Below are 14,418 nucleotides of genomic sequence, written 5' to 3'. Positions count from 1 at the left end.
AGTCAACCCAGCCACCCACAGACTGAGAAATCACTTTTATTTGGATAGATAAGTTCAGACAGTACAAAAGAAAGATGCAAAAAAACAGGCATATTACTAAAAACAGTCCAATTCAAGTAAGAAAACAGTCCTTTAAATGCATAAGTGAGGTTCCCCTGGATGAGGGCAGCCTGTGCATTTCTCTGGTGAAGTTAAACGCTTGTGGTGCCAGCAGGAATATGCAGTCTAAAGGAGGAACGTAGTCTTTAAAAAAACAAAACAGTCTGGACTGGTAAAGAAGCATATAGATTAGAAACTCTAACAGAGCTGGAGTCAGTTCTTTCTACACAAACATGATGAATACAGGGGAACGAACGTCTGTGTTGACTTTTTCTATTCCATGCAAATCACTTCATCACCTGCAGATTCTAAAAAGCACCTTGAACACGAGACTTTTTTTTTTTTTTTTTAACTTTCTTGTGAATCCCGTGTGTTTCATCCTGCACTTCCTTAAACTCTAGCAGGACTGTGGTTAGTATTTGCATGCAGAATGTGGGTAAAAAAGAATTAAAAGGTGGCCTCGCCCACTAGGATTCCAATCATTTCCACTGGCAGGAGAGGAGTCAGACTGAAGGTGTGTTAGAAACTGCATCTGATTCAGGATTACAGGTTTAATAGCAGGGCTGGACTGGATTATAAAAGGTTCCACTAGGTCTCTAAAAACACAAAGTAACAGTAGTTGTTTTGTAAAGCACACAAACTGATAAACTAGAAAACTCTGAGGTTTTACACGGGAGTGGAGAAGGGGGGAGGTTGAGGTCCTTTCATGCGAGGTGGCCCTTAAGAACCAGAAGAAGTCGATTACCGGACACGATTCATGTCATGAAACCCTCGAGTTAGTGGTCGAAAACATAGAGGCTGATTTAAGGACATCAGGACTGAGGAATGTGTGTTCTCATTCCAGCCGCATCCAGAAGTATCAGCCGCACAGCAAGTTATCTGAGGTTTTCATTTGAACTATGTGGATGATTAACTTTAAAATCCCTTCATCCTGGTGTTTACAATGAGTCAGATCAATAGAACGAGTGATCCCTCTCACAGTAGCATGGTGACTTAAAGCTGAAACAATCAGTCTAATGATGCTCTGATAAAACTGTGAAAAAATACAACATTATCATCTCGTTCCAGCCTCGTAATTATTCGCACCCCTGGCAAATTTGAACTTAGTTACTTTTAAATGTAAATAAAAGCTGAGAAACTATTTCTTCCACAATGATGCCTCTTGCACATCACCTTATTGTCTTTTGGGAATCACCTGTGTCATTTCCAATCAAAAAAAAGTTGCTGGTTGAATAAAAGTAACTAAGTCAAAGTTTGTGAGGGGTATGAATAATTTCAGGCTTGACTGTAGATGTGAGAGTTTGCTGCTTTCCTCCATCATCACCGTGAACTTAACAGCTTTAAACAAGATATTTTCAGACGTCTCCTTCGGCTTTGGAAAGTCTCATTATTTTTAGATGATCACCACAATCAATCCACATGTGGAATTAATTCAAACTTCTTTAGCTTGTCCATTATTTCTAACGTTTTGGAAATACTGGAGATCTACATGAGGATTAGAATATGGATGTTTTAAAGCATGCAGTGACATCAGGTGTGGAGTTAGATACTTGGAAATGAGCAGTCAGTGGGGTTCCTGCTGACCAGAAACCATTCTACAGCATCGTAGCGTCCTGTGTGTCAGTATCTGTTTTATTCTACAAAAACCCACCAAGTGATAGGACTAGAAAGAAGGAATGGCTTGAACCATGCCTGGAGCGCTGTCAGATGTTATTGTCTTTGGTGGTGTTCCAGGTAAGTCGCTCAGGCATGCTGACTAACGTTAAAGGAGACAAACACGTTCAAGAAGCTGGATGTTGAAAACCCGACATCACTCCTGTATGTGTTAACTATTTACTGACCTCACTAACGGACCCTCTGCCACTTGACGCCTCTCATTCCCAATTATTTTCACCACAGAGCCACCGCACAAGTCCCATTTCATCTGCACCTGCTGCACAACTACAGCACTACGGCTCCATCCAGAGGTGGAGAGCTGCAGCACAGGGAGCACTTCTACAGCTACCACTGAGGCTCTAACTATTACATGTCGTACTGCTGGCTGCTCTGACTGGGGGGTAGTAGCTGTGGTGGAGGAGGGGCTGCTTCTTCCGAGGCAGGGGGAGGCGCTGCAGCCACGTTAGGGTTAGGTGTAGTAGTGGAGGAGGCCTCTGAGCCGGCAGGAGGGTCTGGGGGGGCTGCTGCTGCTGTAGGGGTGCTGCTGTCTGAGGGTGGAGGCGGCATGCTGTTGCTGCTGCTGCTGCTATCATCGCTGGGGGCGCTGCTGCCGGGGGTGCTGCTCTCCCTGGGGGGCTCAGGAGGAGGGGTGGCTTTATCAGAGGCAGAGGAGGGCAGATCAGACGGAGGAGGTGGAGCAGACTGAGAGTCGGAGGGAGGCTCTGCAGGCGCCGCCTCATCTGGAGAGGAATGACGACAGAGATTTACTTTAGAGAGACAAGAGCGGGAATAATGAACATACCGGGGATTTTTGTCAGTAGCAGATTCATCTACATTTGGTGCTCTACTAAAGCTGCAGTAGACAGAAATCTGGAAAAGGGCAAGAAAAAAGCTAGATGCTGACAAACATGGCAACTCGGCCGCAAACTTTCTCTTTTATTTCAAAAACACTTCAGCGAAAAGTATTTCTGAAAGCGCTTGAGGCAAGAAATAAGCTGAGCAGTAGCACAATCTGTCCTGGTTTTAGTTCACCGACGGCTAGTTTAGATGTTTGATGAAAGTTTCTTGATGCGTCGGACCTCTGCACGCCACATCGAATTTGCATAAAGTAGAAGTCGAGTCTATATGCAAATGAGCTTTGGATAAACACACTGGATCGCAGCTCCAAACATACCACATGTTGCTGTTGTGGTGCATTTCCGTTAAGCTGGAAGCACTGTCATGTGACAACGTTTTGGCCCGTTAGTGACCGCCCACCATGCATGCAATTTCAAATGCAGCGCGTTTACATGCGGGAGAAACGCATCTAGTGGACACACAACTTTAGAGTTAAATGTTCAAATTAAAAAAGAAAATAAGCACGTAAAAGTTTAATACTGAAATGTGAATATAGTATACCTTTAAATGCCTAATGCATACTGAACAAGCAAAGCACTCAGAGTCAGTCCTCCTCAAAAGCTGCTCATTCCCTCATATGGCATTGCCAGAAATGCAAAATTTGTTTATTAGTTACTGATGATCAGAAATCACCATTTAATATAGATGTATCTACAAACAAAATGACCTGAGCACAGGTGTGTGTTCTGCATGTGTACGTTATGTACAGATACCAAATCACGTGACCTAAATATGTAGCGGGCGGCGGGAATTGATGGGACTCAGAAACACCCCCACAATTTAATCAGTTGTTCCTTGGATCATTTCTGACAGATAAGTCCTGATAAATCCTCAGTGGTGGATTTGTGGTAGAATCACAATCATGTGATGTAGTGTTCACTTGTTGTCATGGTTACAGTGACGCTGTGCCACTATCTGGCAATGATACAGAAATCCTTAACTATCCGTGGATCCAGACTATAAGCTGCATCACTGCCAAAATCTAATCAGTCGGTCCTTGTGTCATTTCTGACCTTTCCTGAAAATTTCATCCAAATCCGTTTTTGAGTAATGTTTCACACAGATGGATTCACATATGCTGATCGTCACATCACTATAAAACCATCAACTACCATTTTAAAGTGTGAATTCTTGACTTAAAGTAGATTTAAGATCTCAATTAAAGCCAACCAAAAGTTCTAAACACATCAGACATTGAATCAGTGTGATGTTGGTGCAGGTACCTGTCTCCATTGGAGTGGCCTTGTCCTCCTCCTTGGGCCCTGAGGTGGGGTTAGCTGTGCTGCTAGCGTTAGCGCCGCTCTGCTCTGCACTTTTGTTAGCAGCAGCCTCCTGTTGTTGCTGCTGTTGTTGAGCGGCTTTCTCCGCCTGCTCGGCCGCCTCGCGCTCCCTCTCTTCGGCCCGGCGCCTCGCTGCCTCCTCAGCTGCAGCCATCTCTGCTGCTAGCTTCTCCATGTCCACCTCAACCTTCTGACTGCACAGCTGGAGACACAGGAAGCAACGGTTTCTACAAAACTCTCCATTTACAAGATGGTAGAATGAATGTAAAGCCAAAAGAGACACAGGTTCACAAATTCATCTAAATAAAATAGTGAAATGCTCGTGTTATAGAGGAGTTTTAAAGCACTTTTTGTCCAGGTCCATAAATCTGCTAAACATTATCTAAAGTGGATGCTTCACTTTATGGGTATAAAGGCACTGCACACACTACACTCTCAGGTGTCTCTGTGTAAATAAATATTACTGTACCCGCTTCAGCTCAGTGTTGAATGAGTCGGTGGTCTCCAGAAAACGTCTTTTCTTGTCCTGGTGGCGATCCTCGATCTGCAGGAGTTCTGCCTCCAGCTTCCTCTGAAATCACCAGGAGACACAGGTGAAGCATGATTGCATTTCTACGATTTAGCACCAACAGAACTCTCTCCAGGCACCAGTTCATATATTCTCTGGACATGAATGGAAAAGGTTCCGTCTTGCCAGCCTACCTGGTGCACCATAAGAGACTGGACCTGCCTCTTGAGGACCTGCATGCGGGCCGTGGTGACCACCGAGCGGACATCAGGCACCACAATCTCACTGAGGATGTCGCTGATCAGCCGGTGATTCCTCTGAAAGCGAGCGGCTGCTGTGTGCTTTACTGAGAAACCATCATCATAGTCTGTGTAGAGAGGAAAAGACGCTGTTAGCAGACTAGGTAGTAACTTCTACACCTGCTCTGAAGATGTTTATCTTATTATAAGTGTACTAAACTAAAGCAAATATAACAAAGACTGTACTTCAGTGTTTTATAGCACCTATATTCACATTCTGATGCCATTATTTAACAGCTCAGATACCTGAACTCAAGGGTGCCAAACATGCGGCCCGCGGGCCAAAACCGGCCCTCCAGAGGGTCCAATCCGGCCCTCAAAGTGTAAAAATTACAGAGAAGACATGTTTTTGTCATTTTGTTTCTGCTTTTGTGGTTTTTTGTCCCACTTGTGTTGTTCGTTTATTTTTTGTCATTTTGATTCTTGCTTTTGTCATTTTTTTTGTCTTGTGTCATTTGTCCATTTTTTCTCCCTTTGTAACTTTTTTGTCTAATTTTTTGTGTCTTTTTTTAATATTTTGTCTTGCTTTTGTTGTTTTTGGTCTTTTTTTGTCTGGTTGTTTTGATCATAAAGTAAAATACTACGTCATTCAGTTCCAGATACCTGTCACTAAATGTTGTGTTCCTTTGTAGACACTCTGTGATCTGGGAGTTGTAATGTGGAAATGATAAACTGAGGCACAACATTGCTAAAATTGAACTTATTTTTCTTAAGAAATTTCAGCTTGTTCATAATGTTTTGTAAAAAGATAAATCCTTAAATGTGAATTTTTTGGTACTAAAACAAAGGAAAATTCTGGAGCTGTGGTTATTTGTACTTTAACTGGTTTGACCCACTTGAGGTCAAACTGAGCTGAATGTGGAACCTGAACTAAGATGAGTTTGACATCCCTGCCTTACCTGGTGCTATTTAAACGTGATTTTCAAATGTAAACTTGCCGTCAGGGTCTTCAGCGGGCTGGATGCTCATGTACGGCTCTCCTTTGTCCATACGACTTTGCCTCTGCCTGCTCTCCTCCTCCATCGCCGCCTCGGCCCGGTTTTTGGCGTTGACGTAGGCCAGGTAGGCCGGCGAGTTGTGGTAGGCCTTCAAAGAGTCATTGTACTCAATCTGTGAGGGGGAGAGACGAAATGCAAACAAGAAATTGAGGGAGAGGATATCTCTACCCGTCACATGTCACACGTTATGTGTTAGTATGTTTCTGATGTCAGTATTCATTCCTGTTATGAATCGTGTTCTAATGAGGACAACACACTCAAACATCTTTTTATTATTAAACCCTGATATTTGTATCTTATGATGTGGTACCTGAGGTCCTCATTTCTATCCATCCATCAGAGCCCTGTTACCCCCAACTTTACAATGTTACTAATTCAGTTGTTATTTTATTTGCTTATGTATTTGCCACATGAGTTTTTAGGTTCAACTACATCAAGGTATGATGAAGAACACACATTTAAGTGCCACTTTAGATAAGTTACCCACCTATAAAGGGTAAAAACCAAGCCTTAATAAAATTGGCAGCAGTTAAAAAGAACCAATTCTAATTTAGTATGACATAACATGAGCTCCAAAAAAGTTTTCAGATTAGTGATTGCAGAAAAAAACATTCAACACATCATCCAAACACACACATTCATGGGATATATTTGCACTGAAAAATAAAAATTAGAGATAAATTGAAGTAAATCTGTGATCCATACGTACATTATACCTAAATTAAACTTTCAGTCACTGTCTATGGCACTGACATGCGCAGAATTTCAAACTACATGTGGCCAAACTACATTTACTCGGAAAAAAGTAATTGATAACGGAGCCACCAAATAACAAAATTAAACAATATTTATAGTTCTGAAATACAGATAAAATAAAGTGCATTGCTATGAATACACCACCAAAGGACATGTACAACACAACCGATTATATGATATAAGCAGAGACTCACTCTTACTCAAGGTCGTATTATTCAAAATTAGCAAATAAAAAACATCAATCCTGTAACTGCATGCAAATTTAAAGGGGTTTTGAGTGTGAATTGGTTAAGCCAATCCTTTTCATCACTACATGGTGTTTGGATCTCGCAGCACCTGGAGTGTATGTGATTTGGCATGTCAGAACAGGACAAACATCTGCAATTAACACTAATTAATAGATAAAAAGTGTCAGGTGAAACCTCCAGGCATGTTCTGGTTGAAACTTTGACAGCTGCTCTCAAGCTGATTGACTAGAAATCTCTCTTGTTGTGTCCAGGAGCTCACCTTCTCAGCTTCGTACTCATTCAGGTAGTCCTGCTTTTCTTCATCAGTCAGGTCCCTCCACATCCCTCCGATAATCTTTCCAATCTCCCACAGCTTGAGGTCCGGGTTGGATGCTTTCACTTGGTCCCATACCTTACCCACAAACACACCAGCATTAATTCACAGCAGGCCAACCCCAGCCAGCTGTAAGGTTTCTACAAGACAGTGAAGGAAATAAAGGAGGAAAAGTGCAGAGGAAAGAAACAGCTCCCAAGACGATGCATTTATCTGGATGGAAGTATTAGCTGGCATTAAAGTAAAGAATATTTACAAGCAAAAAGGCTTGATGAAATGGGATGGTGTGTTTCTAATGACAGAACCTACAGTCGTATGCCAGCGCAAATTCTTAGAGCAGATTTAGTCTTTCAGCAGCATCCAAGGTTAAAATAACAGCTCAGAAATAGGAGAAAAGCAGGGCAGAGATGAGCTTTTAACCCTCGTGTCGTCCTGCGGGTCAAAATTGACCCGTTTTAAAGTTTGAAAATGTGGGGGAAAAAAAAAATTCACAGTGAAACTTCTGATGTCCACATTTTCAACATTTTTGGGAAATCTTTGAATATTTTTTGGTGGAAAAAAAGAAATGTTAAAAATGTTCCTTAAGAACATTCACATAAAAATCAACCAAAATCCGTCAAATTTCACTGGATTTTATGTGAATGTTCTTAAGAGAATATTAGAAGTTTTACTGATATGTATGTAATCACTTTAGATATTTTAGGGGTTTTTTGGAAGATTTTTACTCATTTTTTGAAAATATTTACAAGAATTTTCTTGCCAAATTTGGGGGATTTTTTTAAAAATAAAACTTTTAAGGGAAACTTTTAAGGAATTATTGGAATTTTCTTCCTGAAAGTTTTGCAAAATTTCAAATTTGGGGATTTTTTTGCTGAATTTTTGGATTTTTTTCAGACAAAGAAACAATATTTTTTGGTGCCTGTAAATGAGGACAACTGGAGGGTTAAAGGGGAAAATAAGCAGGCAAGAGCATAACGTCCTTGCAAAGGAAACATAAAGAGATGTTCTAATTTCTCTTTAGTGTTGACAAACACAGGAGGCTACTGTGAGCCAACAGAATAAGAGAGTGGAGAGTCTCCACTAGGTGGTTGAGGTGGTGGTGAGGCGTCATGGCTTGGCTGTTTCCCACCCTCAAACCCCTGCCAACTTTTCAGGGGATGGGAGGACAAGCAGTAAAAGCAGACACCGTGGATGGGTGTCTTACCTTCCTGCTTACCTTCCGGCTGTACCGCATGTATGGCATCAGGGGCTTGTCTGGAGGCTTGGGAGGCTTCGGGACGGTGATGCCCGTGGAGTTCTGCAGAAAGAAGAGAGAAAGAGAGAAGAAGGAAACAAAGAAGAAGAGGAAAGTATTAATGAGGGAATGGAAGGAAAGGGAAGGGATGGAGACGAAGGAGGAAAAAGGTAAAACAAGAGGTGTACATGTAAACATGACAATACATAAACGCCGTCAGGAACACTAAAGCATTCCTGAATGTTTTCCACAAACGGGATAAAGGCGATTTTGTGTTTCAGTTCATTTATTTGCACCTATAGATACAGAATTTTAGAGGCCAACACTTGCATGGTTTTACAGAGAAGCATTTTAAAGACTGACAAAAAAAATCAAACAGTTGAAAGTAAAACTGCACCTGTTTAGAGTCATACATGTGCATCTCTACCTCTCCCACAAAAATGATGCTCCTAGAACAGGGGTGTCAAACATGAGGCTCGCTAGCCAAAAGCGGCCCTCCAGAGGGTCCAATCCGGCCCTCAAAGTGTAAAAATTACAGAGAAGAAATCAACTGTAAATAGTACATTTGTAAAACGATTAATTTAAAATAATTTCTAGACCATGAGAAGTTTCCCGTTTGTCCCTTTTTTAATGGCTTTATAACTTTTTGTCTATTTTTTGTCTCTTTGTTTTGTGTTGTTGTCTCATTTTGTTTCTCCTTGTTGTTTTGGTCTCATTTTTGTAATATGTTGTCTTGTTTTTGTTGTTTTTTTTGACTGTTTTTGACATTTTGTGTTTCCATTTTTCTTGCTTGTGTTTTCTCTTTTGTCATTTTGTTTCACCTCATTCATTGTTTTGTGTATTGTTTTTTTGTCTTGCTTGTCGCTTTTTGTTGCTTTGTTTCTCGCTTGTGTAATTTTTTGTCTCACTTGTGTCATTTGTGTATTTTTTTGTCATTGTGGTTCTTTTTTGTCTCGCTTGTGTCGTTTGTCCCTTTTTTGTTGCTTTGGAACTTTTTCTCTATTTTTTGTCTCTTTGTTTTGTGTTGTTTGTCTGATTTTGTTTCTCGTTTTGTGTCCCATCTTTGTAATATTTTGTCAGTTTTTTATGTTTTTTTGATCATAAAGTAAAACACTACATTGTTCAGTTCCAGATAGCTGTGACTAAATGTTGTGTTCCTTTGTAGACACTCTGTGATCTGGAAGTTGTAATGTGGAAATGATAAACTGAGGCTGAATGTTGCTGAAATTGAACTTACTTTTCGTTAGAAATTTTAGGTTGTTCAGGATGTTTTGTAAAAAGATAACTTCCTAAATGTGAATACTTTCAGAATGTTCTTTTCTGCACTAAAACAAAGGAAACATTTAGAGTTGTGGTTATTTATAGGTTATTATGCTGTGATTTTACTGGTCCGGCCCACTTGAGGTCAAATTGGGCTGAATGTGGCCCCTGAACTAAAATCACTTTGACTCCCCTGTCCTAGATCATACGCTTTAAATCTGACACTGGACATCATTTTCACCACATTTATTCTACTTGTTGATGCTTTAAGGACATGAGTCATGAATTAATTACTACTGCATACTATTAATAGGTTCATTAATAGTATTGAGTTGTCCAAGAACAACTTATTGTCCAAAAACAGAGCTGTTAGCGTCATGCACAGAGCCCAGCTGTGGTTGATTTCATTATATGCCTGGGAAATCAATGGAGGCCATTGCAAAAACAAAGAGACGCAGTAAATGAGACACAAGTGCAAAAACCGAGAACAGTCCCTTTGTCTGATCTGAAACTCAAAGTAATGCAAATAAAGATCTGTATATGCCCATACTAATATGCTGTTGTCTCTTTAAATGCTTTAGTCATTGTCTTCTTCATCATAGTTTCCTTAGTTTCCATAGTTTCTTTTCTTATAATCCTATCGTTCCACTTCTCACACCTGAGTCCCTATACTGAGTCCAGAAGTCTTCTTACTACTACTCTCCCTCTTATCCTGAACCCCATACACTTTTCTGTTGTTTTTTCCAAATCCCGCCATCAATTCATTACCCTGCTGGAGCCTCCGGAGCTCCCTCCCAGCCGGAGGTTGTTGTAGGCCAGATGGCTGTAAGGGTTGTAGCCCACAAACCCTGGGGTGGAAGGCATTTGCTGATGGAAGACAAATGAGACAAAACACGAATGAGAAATGGCTCACAAACAAGAGGAGGAAGAGGGATAAACATAAATAAGTGAAGTAAAGGAAGGGAATACATGAAAATATATGTTGATTTTTTTTTTTTTTTGGCTTGTTTGTTTTCCATGACCTCATGATGCAAGGCAAAAAAGGCAACTGGCCGGCAGGCTGGCATTCAGAATGAGTGCACAACATGTGAATGCTGCATGTAAATCCAGTTCACATTACTCCTTATTAAGCAAAAAACGCATTTATTTACCCATGTCTCTGCACCACTACATTTCAGCTTTACACAATGTTGTGCCCTGCTGCTGAATGTAAGGAAATGAAAAGCGTTAAAACAAGCATCTTGACTCTCTAGCTGCACCCGTAAAATTTCACGTCAAGAAGGTTTAAGTTCTTAAATCAGATTTCAAACAAACTTGTTCCCCTCAGCAATAATGTTTAATAACCCATCTGTGCAAGACCTCAAACAAGTGGTGGCATGACAGGAAAAAGCAGGAGTGAAAGCGATGATGGAGAGCTGAACAAGATTTGTGGTAACCTCGGTGTGTTCAGACAGAGAGGAAGAAATTAAAGGAGAGCAAGAAAGAGAGTGTGTAAAGAAATAACATGGCCCATGGCCACTAAACAACAACGGCTAAGACTGGAGCTGAGAGTCAGACACTTACTGTAGTTGGGGCAGGGGGAGGGGGAGGAGCGTAGGAAGGGCGTTCTGTAGAAAACAAAAGAAACATTACTGTTAGTCAGCTATTACATCAACCTCTTGGATATAACTGACCAATTTTAACCATATTGTAGTATCGTCATCACTGATGTTCTTCCCACATATTTTCTACAACTAAAAAAATGACCTCCTGCATCGTTTTTACAATGGCACCAGCATGCCCAAAAATACTTGTGAAGTATTTTCATTAGTGTTAGCATACATGGAGAACTTTTCAAAAACTGAGCTCTTTTGAATGGAGATTGCTTTGTTTCAAGGCATGTTTTATGATGAAAATGTGTTAGCGTGGATTTGGTTTGATGTAACATCCAGTATCGGCTCTCTGCAGCTACATCTGCCAATAAATAACAGTAATCAAAGTACAGAAATGGTTACAAATAGATATGTTTGGAAACCGTGTGGCCCATAATTTGCCCACCAGAGAGAAGTGACAAGTGTTGCTTAGTACAACTCTTGATTGCAACTGTGTCCAAAAACAAGAAAAAATAAAATCTTATCAAAAACATTTATGACAGATTACAAGAAGAAATCAACCAAAACATTACAAGATTCTCAGATTTCAGTCAGTAACAGCCAGTATGGGTAACCCTCACATAAAACTAGCTTTTACCTGCATGTGGGACATGTTTGAATGTTTAAATTGGGGACTAAAGAGGTTTATTGCCACTTTGCCAATACCAATAATACAATGTCCCATTCTGAATTGTGATTACTTGTATTTACAGCACCATCTTTGCTCCCACACATAATAAAGGCGACGCATTGAAGCAAAGCAAACAGTTTCTTATATACTGAAGACTATTTACTACACTATCACAGATGCTGCTTGTCTAAATCACCAATCGTGTTTTTTTTTCTCAGATCTGTTATTACAGGGCTCAACATATAATTATGGGACTTTTTGCAACATACTTGACAGGTATCATAGTTGACAATTTTGCTGTTTTCAGGCCTAAAATCAAAAACCAAAACACCACATGGCACTTTTACAGAAAGATTCTTCTAAATATTATATACACAACTGAATAAAATTGGAAGTGAAAGTTATCTATAAAGATATTATAGTAAACCTGTTGACTACTTTATATTAAATAAGTCAGAAAGCCTTGGAGTCTGGCCAGTCTTTTCTTTAGGAGGAAATGACATCATGTGGAGCAGGTCATGTGATCTGGAATTAACACTTCCTGGAGAGGTGTTTTTGTAATGGGGAGCTTTGCTGAAAGTGATTTCTCGGACACAGACACAATTTGTTATTTTCCTTCCTTATTATTGTTTAGCTCATTAGAAGGTGGTTGTTATTAAATTGGGACAGTTATTTAGTTGACATTTTAGTGATATACAGTATTTTTTTATTAATAAGTGATGGTTTCCATAATAAATAATTATGGAATTTGTAAACGCATGATCATAATGCACATAAAAAACACTAGTTTTGACACTTTTAATAAAACGTATGCAAGATATAGCCCATGGACTTAAGAAGTCCCTGAATTACTATTGACACAGAGGTATATTTACTTACTTGACATCGCGGCTGGAGACTGGCCTACGGGGAGCAGACTATTCACATATTGGTTCAGCTGGAGGAGAAATAAAACAGGTTAGCGCAATTATTCAAATGTAGTCGTTTGGTAAAGGAAAAAAAATGCAAAGAGAAACTGAGTACTGCGAATAACAACAACGGCTGACTCGGCTTATAAGAAGCTAACATTAGCTTAGCAGGCCTGGCCTCCGAGCTAAACTAGCTAACACAAAGAGACCATTTATCCCATATTTATGTCACAGCAGACCATATAATTCCGTCTGTTTTGACGCAGTTTAGTTCCTAACACGCACACAAACACGACTACGTGTTTATACGAACTCGGCTGACACTTTAGAAGAGAAACCAACACGCACGACGTTTGAATAAGAGTTAAAGCTAACGGCTAACAGACAATAAGTCCGCTACCGCTCAGCACATGGAGGAACACAGCGAGCCTCAATAGCTAAATCTAAAAAAAAGGGCACACCAAATACATGTACAGCCGTGTCTGCCTGAGTTACAACTTTAAAAAATTTCTCAGTAAGACATTTTCATCTTGAAACGAGGTAAACATACTCAGCCGTCCTTTGTTCCCTCCGTAGGGCCGTTGGTTCCGCCTTTCTCACGCAACGGACGGAAGTCGTTTTTTCTCGGGGAATTACCGTGCGGACTTCACTAAGAAATACGATAAAGTTTGAAATCAGTATTAGTATCTTGAAAATACGTGTCGAGGGAGATGGTTTTCTACTAATGGTGTGTAGAGGGGATATTTTTGCAGCAACCGAGCCTCACAGTTTTATTTAGGCCAAAGATTGTGCTCGAATGATCAGTTTGGGTCTGTAGACGCACCGTCAAAACTGGTTGCGCGTCTAGTTTGTAATGTACGGTAAACCGTGGAGGCTCAACAAGGGGCTTCATGATGCATTCAGATACATCTCGTAAACTCAGAAATCGATGGAAGCCAGTTTCCACCACTTGAAAAAAGTCACATGCTAGCTCATAATTATGAGATAGTAAGTCATAATTATGAGATAGAAAGTCATAATTATGAGATAGTAAATCATAATTATGACTTTCTATCTCATAATTATGAGATAGCATGTGACTTTTTTTTTCAAGTGGCGGAAACGGGCTTCCATAGAAATCCATACTGCAATAGCCATGAAGGTTTTAATTGGAATGCGAGGAATTTTTTTTCGCCACATTTTTTAGGTCCTAAACATGCTTGAAAACTCCTCATCAAGGAGGTGATGTTTGCTAATAACAATTTGGTATGATTTATTCATGGAGTTTTAAAAATATGCTTATACCATAAAACTTGCATATTGGGTCTGACCTTAGTATTAAATGTGTCAAACATCTTGACAATCATCACAGATGTTGCAATGTTACAATACTTTGGTGAAACAACATAAATGCAATGACGGGTGTATGGGAGTACGGGTACGGGTATCCACTTTTCTATTCTATTCTATTAACTATTTGGTAAACTTGAGTATTTAATGCTAGTTAACTGAAGTCAGTTTGAAGTTTTTTCAAAGTTGCTTGACAAGTTAATTAAACCTGTGTAAATAAGTGCAATTTAATGAACTGAATGTTCAGTCACATGTATTGCTGCCACTCTAAATAAATAAATAAATAAAACATTTCATTCAGAGAACCAGTAGTGTATATCTAAAGCATTTATTAGGACAGGGAGGAATTATTTTAATGGATTCTAAATATG

At 40.0% G+C, this 14,418-nt stretch overlaps 1 protein-coding gene across 4 annotated transcripts; it reads right to left on the bottom strand.

Moving 5' to 3' along the window:
- Window positions 1-20: 20 nt before the first annotated feature.
- On the bottom strand, window positions 21-13,337 carry LOC111568432 (SWI/SNF-related matrix-associated actin-dependent regulator of chromatin subfamily E member 1-like). Of its 4 annotated transcripts, none has more exons than XM_023270080.3 (11): window positions 13,269-13,336; window positions 12,690-12,747; window positions 11,112-11,155; window positions 10,317-10,415; window positions 8,259-8,351; window positions 7,001-7,132; window positions 5,678-5,849; window positions 4,635-4,807; window positions 4,402-4,503; window positions 3,876-4,134; window positions 21-2,495 (listed from the first exon to the last, which is right to left on the bottom strand). In XM_023270080.3, the coding sequence occupies exons 2-11, from the start codon at window positions 12,694-12,696 to the stop codon at window positions 2,122-2,124; spliced, it is 1,455 nt and encodes a 484-aa protein (XP_023125848.2). In that variant the 5' UTR covers window positions 12,697-12,747; window positions 13,269-13,336; the 3' UTR covers window positions 21-2,121. The 4 variants fall into 4 exon arrangements, with proteins under 4 accessions (XP_023125848.2, XP_023125849.2, XP_023125850.2 ...); XM_023270081.3 differs by having other exon boundaries at window positions 8,271-8,351; window positions 13,269-13,335; XM_023270082.3 differs by lacking the exon at window positions 10,317-10,415 and having other exon boundaries at window positions 13,269-13,337.
- Between the last annotated feature and the right edge of the window lie 1,081 nt (window positions 13,338-14,418).

The sequence above is a fragment of the Amphiprion ocellaris genome, chromosome 19 (genome assembly GCF_022539595.1).
Source record: "Amphiprion ocellaris isolate individual 3 ecotype Okinawa chromosome 19, ASM2253959v1, whole genome shotgun sequence".
Taxonomy (NCBI): domain Eukaryota; kingdom Metazoa; phylum Chordata; class Actinopteri; family Pomacentridae; genus Amphiprion; species Amphiprion ocellaris.
This window is presented reverse-complemented; position numbering and strand designations above follow the sequence as displayed.

Bases quoted from the DNA above. Each gene is read 5' to 3' on its own strand.
- LOC111568432 (XM_023270080.3), bottom strand. The intron at 8,352-10,316 runs GTAATGAATTGA...TTCTTTCTGCAG, and splicing joins GCTCCGGAGGCTCCAGCAGG to AACTCCACGGGCATCACCGT. The intron at 5,850-7,000 runs GTGAGCTCCTGG...TCCCCCTCACAG, and splicing joins ATGAGTACGAAGCTGAGAAG to ATTGAGTACAATGACTCTTT.